The sequence below is a fragment of the Euleptes europaea genome, chromosome 18 (genome assembly GCF_029931775.1).
Source record: "Euleptes europaea isolate rEulEur1 chromosome 18, rEulEur1.hap1, whole genome shotgun sequence".
Classification (NCBI taxonomy): domain Eukaryota; kingdom Metazoa; phylum Chordata; class Lepidosauria; order Squamata; family Sphaerodactylidae; genus Euleptes; species Euleptes europaea.
The window spans coordinates 17,480,479-17,487,325 of NC_079329.1; the positions used below are offsets into that span (position 1 = coordinate 17,480,479).

Consider the following 6,847-nt stretch of genomic DNA (forward strand, 5'->3'; position numbering starts at 1 on the left):
ACTTCCTCCTCATTCCGTCAGTGGAGCCAGCGACTACTCTTGCAGAAAGCGGGAATTTCCCCCCTTGGGTTGAAAAGGGGGAATGCACTGGGAATTGTGGTTGGGATTTCTATCCCAGACACTGCAGAGGTGAAGGTGTCTTCTTTAGAGGCCCCCCACCATAAGTCATTTTCACACAGAAGACTTCACTGGGGTAAGGACGAGGCAGAGGGGTTAACATTGCATTAAGTCCTGAGTCGAGTCAAGTCCCCTAACCAGGTTATGTTCAGCAGGGGGAACAGTCAGTGTCGGAGAAAGAATAGAAACTATCAAGGAAACAAGATGAAACCGCTTCACCCCTACTTGAGATTTCCTTGCCAGTAAGAGAGGGATTGGTCAAGTGCTGGGAGACGGGACAAGACCAGTTGTCTCTAGGTACTCGACGTATCTTTCTCCTTTTCCTCCGAAATGTCTGCCTTCTCCTCCACCTCACTGGCTTTCTGTTCGCTATTCTGTTCACTATTCACCTGTGGTTCTGCTGACGCTACAGGCTTGTTTTTCGCCGTCTTCTCTTTCGTGTGGATCCTCTGGTGCGTCACCAAAGCGCTCTTCTGCCGGAACCTCCTTCCGCACTCAAGGCAGCGATACGGCCGCTCCCCGGTGTGGATTCTCCGGTGAATGACAAGGTCGGAGAACCGGGTAAACCTCCTCTCGCATTCGTCGCAGGGGAACGGTTTCTCCCCCGTGTGGATTTTCTGGTGCCTGGTGAGATCCGACGGGTAGCTGAACCTTTTCCCGCACACGCCGCAGCAGAAGGGCTTCTCCCCAGAGTGCGTCCGCTGGTGCGATATAAGATTGGAACGCTGGATGAAGCGCTTCCCGCACTCGGCGCATGAAAACGGCTTCTCCCCCGTGTGGATCCGCTTGTGGATTTTAAGCGTGGAGGAGGAGACAAACCGTTTCCCGCACTCCAGGCAAATGTACGGTTTTTGACCAGTGTGGATGTGCTCGTGAATCTTAAGTGCCGAATGGTGGCTGAAACACTGCTGGCAGTGGGTGCAGCGATACGGCTGCTCTCCGGAATGGACTCTCTGGTGGCTGATGAGAGAGGACCGCTGGGCAAAAGCCGCCCCGCATTCGGAGCACGAGTGCGGCTTCTCCCCCGTGTGGATTCGGTGATGCCTCGTCAGGTGGGAGAGTTGGCTAAACCTGGTCCCGCACTCCGAGCAGCGGAAGGGTTTTGCTCCCGTGTGGGTATTCTCGTGCTTCGCCAGCTCCGAGGGGCGCGCAAAACACTTCCCGCAATCGATACAGACGTGGGGTTTGTTCTTCCTGGGCCTCCCGGAATCTGAGCGGGCCCCCTCTTCCCTGGCACCTGGATGCTGCACCTGACCACCGACTCGGTTTGTCGTCTTGGCACCTAAGGGATATGGAAGACAAATCGACAGTTCAGATTATCGCTACTCAAGGCCGACATGTATTAGAGATGAAATAATGAAATAATGAAACAATAGCTGCGTTATTGGGACCGTAGGCAATGCTGGGCTTGTGCTGCAATAAATTATAACGAATGAAAATGAACTCTGTAGTTATGCAGAAGCAACAGAGAATGTGGTTGAAAACACAACGTCCAAGCGCCTGAACACTTCTGCTTTGGTTGCTGTGCTCGTTTTCTAAATCGACGTTAGATCTCATGGCTGTAAATATATGAAATCAACTTGTTTATTTTATTGGATTTTTAGGCCACTCTCGCAGACTAGGTCTGGGTCAGAGCAGCTTACAACCATTTAAAACAATTAAAACAGCCATAAGTTACAATAAAATTATCAGCAGTGATAAAAAAAAAAATTATGCACCTTCAATTTTAGCAGCAATGATAACCTACTGCCAAATAGTAGAACAACAACAATCGTTTTAAAATATTCACTAGTCAGCCAAAAGCAAAGCGGAAATTCCAAAATATGACCTTACTATACTTCTATGCCACTTTTCTTTGCTGCTCAAAGTGGTTTACAATGGATTGGATCCAGCCTGCTTTTTCACTCAGTCTTACCCAGTTCTTCTCTGTACTACATCTCCCACGGCTTTTGACCATGCAGGTTCCACGACCCCAACACAGTCTATTTGGGAAGTCAAAAATGACCTCCCCTCCTCCCTTTTTCTCTATTAGAAAAGTCTGATAAATCCAACCCAATAAAATGAGTCAGATGTTAATGGTAATCCCCACCCTCCAATTTCCAATGTTAACCCCAACAACAGAATGTTGGCAGTTGCTGTTCTTAAGCCAGTACCCGGATGGGAAATGGAAGTAGTTTGTGGCACCTCCTTTTACTATCAGTAGTTAGCCTTCCTAAGGAACAGGAAGGTTTTATAGCTCACCCAAACTCCTCAGTTGCACAGGGAAGTTGTTCCACTGCTGTGTTAGTCTGTCACTAGCAGTAGAAAAGAGCAAGAGTTCAGTAGCACCTTAAAGACTAACAAAATTTCTGGCAGGTATGAGCTTTCGTGAGCCACAGCTCACTTCTTCAGATAACTTCATGAAAGCTCATGAAAGCTCATACCCTGCCAGAAATTTTGTTAGTCTTTAAGGTGCTACTGGACTCTTGCTCTTTTCTACTGCTAGTGACAGACTAACACAGCTACCCATCGTGAAGTTAAAATATAATTCAAATAACGCCATCAAAAACATCTAACAAGCACGGTAATATAAAAACAAGCCCCCCTCCCCCATTTTAATCCTGTTCCTTCCAGAAAACAAAAATCTTTAGTTTCGTCCAGAAGATCTGTGGGGCAGCATCAATCTCCTAGAGGAAGGAACAGGGAGGTCCCAACACCCTAACATTAGCTAAAGCTAGTTTCCATAAGAAGGCACATACATGGATCTCAAAACGCAGATCAGTTGAGATGGGTGGTGCCAGCTCTTCAGGTATTCTGGACCCAAGTCATTCAGGGCTTCAAAAGGTGAGAAACCAGCACTTACAACTGAGCCCAGAAATGCACTGGGATCCCATAAAGCTGAAGCAGCACTGGCCTTTGGTATGTCCCAAGAATAATCCTCACAGCCACATTTTGCTTGACAAGGGAGGGGAAATCTCCCAGTAATCCCCACCCCTTTCCACAGGCCCAAATCTGTTGGCATCGAATAGAAGACGCGAGAGAAAGGTTTTACCCAACAGCCGGGCCCTCCTATTCCCAGGCTGCCTGGCCTCCTTGTTGAGCTGCCTCTGCCGGGCGTCTGACACCGTCCGCTGGCCTTCGGAGAGATTCAGGGCTGCCGTCTGTAATGAAGAAGAGTTCTGTCATGAGATTGGAAGCCCACCTGAAACCCAGCCTCTCTCCTCTGCCGCCTCCCCAAAATATTTTTTAAACCTAATGATGCTGTTTGGGGGTCAGGGCAAAAGCCAGGAAGTGGAAGACGTTCAGAAATGGAGGCCTGAACCAAAATGTCCTCCACGATTTACAACTCTCTTTGGCAACTTTTTTTTCTGCAGGTATGCATTTTTGGACTATAAACACCTGGATATGCCCATCCCAAAATCCCAGAGGACAGAGAAAGTACATAATGGGCTACGTTGCAGCCAGAAAATGGCCTCAATGATTCCAAAACAGGGGGGAGGGATTCATTTAAATATTTATACAGGTTGAGTATCCCTTAATCGGATGTCCAAAAACTGGAATGGCCTGAAAACCGGACTTCTAAGATAAAAAACTGTTGTCAATGAGGCAGATGACTGGAGGAAACATTTTAAAAAGACATCCAGAGGAATGTCTCCTCATCCTTAGAAGACCAACTTCCTGGTCCCTCAACTGCTTCTGATGTTTCTTCTCGCCTAAAAACATAACTGTGTACACAGCTTCGTAGGTGAAGACTGAAAGCCTGCTGTTGTTAGTTTGTTTGTTTTGTTGCTGGTAAAGGTATTTTGGTGAGATAGTTACCCCTTTGCTTTCTGATGGTTCAGTGTACACAAAATTATTAAAAATATTGTTTAAAACTACCTTCCTTCCTTCCCCTAGATTTAACAGCCACTGGCTAGCCATCAACCACTTCACACTTTAAAAAGGGGAGATGGAATTTAATTTTTCCTTGACACTATAAAGAGAAAAGTTGCCACATCTCTCACGCAATTGACGGATCTATTTGACAGCAGATAATGCAGTATTCACTTCTCAGAAAGCTTCTTTAGCTGTTTTATCCAGAGAGTGATATATTTATTTCATGCAATATTATTTTGTGGACATACTAAAACAATGTGGGCTAGGGAGTCTATTTGATCCGAACACATTCAGGTTATGTGTATAAAGTGTGTATAAAACATATATAAAACATAATTGAATTTCGTGCTTAGACTCGAGTCCCATCCCCAAGATATCTCATTATATATATGCAAATATTCCAAAATACGGAAAGATCCAAAATATGGAACATTTCTGGTCCCAAACATTCTGGCTAAGGGATACTCAGCCTGTATACTGTCTTCCCCCCAATGGGGTCCCAATGTGGTCTACATTATTGCTATCCTAGCCACCATTTTACCTTCATATAACAACCACCCCAAAGGGTAGTTTAGGCTGAGTGAGGCTGATTGGCCCAAGGTCACCCAGTGAGCTGGTAGAATGTGAATTTGAATCTAAGTCTCCCAGATCCCAGTCGGACACTCTAACCATTATACCACACTACTCTATACAAACGGCAGGTCAGGGGCAAACACTGTTCCTGGACTGTACCTCTTTAGCTGTAGGCGAGAGGAGGTTGCATGAATGAAAATTCCTACACACCAGATATCAGGGAGCAGGGATCTGAGCGACCCTCTTAAATGATAAGATAGGTTTCAACATACAAGGGTTGGGCTGGTTTTCTCAAGAGGGGAACATTCAAACATGCAGTCCCCTGTCTGAAGATACGTGGTCCTCAAAAAATTCTGTTACATCAACTTTGGTTTAGGGCCAACCCACTAAGTCAGAGCTACGCTTAATATTTTTTTTCATTGGTCGGTAGGGGGAGTGTCTGCCTCACTTGTCTCTTCCACATAGTAAGGGGAAGCAGCTTAAATTCAAAAGGAAACAGACATTTTAAAGTTGAGTAATTTATTCTAATGGCAAATGTCTTAGACAGGAATTTGAATTTCCACACTGAATGCTGACAGCTGTCATCAATAGTGTCACAAACCAGTTACTTTCGAAATTACATCATCAAAAATATAAAGAGCGAATACATTCTCAGTATCGTCACCTGACTATCTCTTTAGCACATTTCTACCCCACCTCTTCTCCAAGGAGCTCGGGGCGGGGGGTTCTCCTTCCTGACAACCACCTCAGAAGGCAGGTCAGGCCAAGATGAAATGACTGGCCCAAATGAACTTTGTGGCCAAACAGTGGGATACAATATATATATATGGGATACAAAAGGAAAGAAGGGGGGGCAAGGGTAGTCCGTTTGCAATAGACGTGAAATATAGTCTTATCAGTTTGATAAATTTAAAAAAAACATTTAAAAAGTCATACTACAGTAGGTAAACATCTGCAACAATAAGCATTCATTATAGTAGATATGCATTACTATAAAGATACATTTTCATGTGGTTAATTCTATAAACTAAATATATGTTTTCTTACGTTATGTTATATTTGACTATTGATTTAATGATATATAATTATAAAACGGTTGCCATTTTTTCATTAAACTGTTCTATTGACTCATTTGCAGTAAAATTCGTCATAAAAGTCATTTTAGCCAAGTTTGCATAATCAAGCAAACTATGCTTGACTCTACTACTAATTCCTATGCCACATAAGTGGAGCGGGGCTTACACCTTTCATCCTCAGCTGTCTCACCTGTGGCTCACTTTGCAAACTCTCTTGCCGCCTCAGAAGGAACCCCTCTGCCAAGGCTACTGCTTGGGCACAAGTCTCGGGGCCACGCTCTCGAACTCGACTCTGGATGTCCTTTGGCAGGACCGTCAGGAACTGCTCCAGGATCAGCAGCTCCAAGATCTGCTCCTTGGTGCGGCTCTCCGGCTCCAGCCAGGAGTGGCAGAGCTCCCGCAACCGGCTGCAAACCTCGCGGGGGCCCTCCGCTTCCTGGTAGCGGAACTGGCGGAAACGCTGGCGCTGAACCTCGGCGCTGCTGGGGTTCCCGCGCAGGGAGGCAGGCTTGGCTTTTCCGTGGTCTCCTTTGTCTCTGGCGTTCAGGCTGCTCAAGGCCTGCTGGGCGTCAGCGCTGAGGGCGGGCATGAGGCGGCTCATCCCTTCTCGAGGCCACTGGCAGGCGTTCACCACACGGTCAAAGGCAGCCACGTCATCCCACGAAGCCAAGTCCGGAAGCTGCGACGTTGCCCATCCTGAAGAGGGATACTGGACCGTTTTCAAGTACTCTTGCCACGGCGTTTCCAAGCGTTGAGATACCCCTTCTTGTCGGGTCGCTGCCCATTGGGATATGTCCCGGGTCGTTCCAGATTGGCCTGAAAACGGGTCTCTTCCTGATCCTGTGGATCCCTCCCCTGCCTCGGGACCTGTTCGGGCATGCTCCTCCATTTCCACTAGAGGCTGTATTCACTTTCACACAGCTTCCTTGGGAAGAAGTTCCCCAAATGCCGTTTTCCCTTCTAGTCAAACATTTTGGTTTTCTCTGACTGGCCCTTAGTCAGCTCCAGGGTTCAGACCTGATCATTCCATCCGAGTCCCATGCTTTGTCCCTCAAACAACAGTGAGATAAGAGTCTTCTTCTGGCCCCAGAGCTCACGTCACAGCTCCCACTTTGTGGATTGGATTACCAGCTGCCCTCCTGGTCACCGGACAGTCACAGCTTGTTGAGACAAATCACAAGAGATTCCCCATCCAAAAGGCCATGGGTTCTTCCTGAGGGAAACAA

At 46.7% G+C, this 6,847-nt stretch overlaps 1 protein-coding gene across 1 annotated transcript; it reads right to left on the minus strand.

Annotated features, from left to right (window-relative positions):
- Positions 1-410: 410 nt before the first annotated feature.
- LOC130490578 (zinc finger protein 397-like) lies at positions 411-6,541 on the minus strand. Its single transcript, XM_056864399.1, has 3 exons — positions 5,812-6,541; positions 3,149-3,257; positions 411-1,399 (listed from the first exon to the last, which is right to left on the minus strand). Exons 1-3 carry the CDS (start codon positions 6,508-6,510, stop codon positions 411-413), a joined length of 1,797 nt encoding a protein of 598 aa, XP_056720377.1. The 5' UTR covers positions 6,511-6,541.
- Between the last annotated feature and the right edge of the window lie 306 nt (positions 6,542-6,847).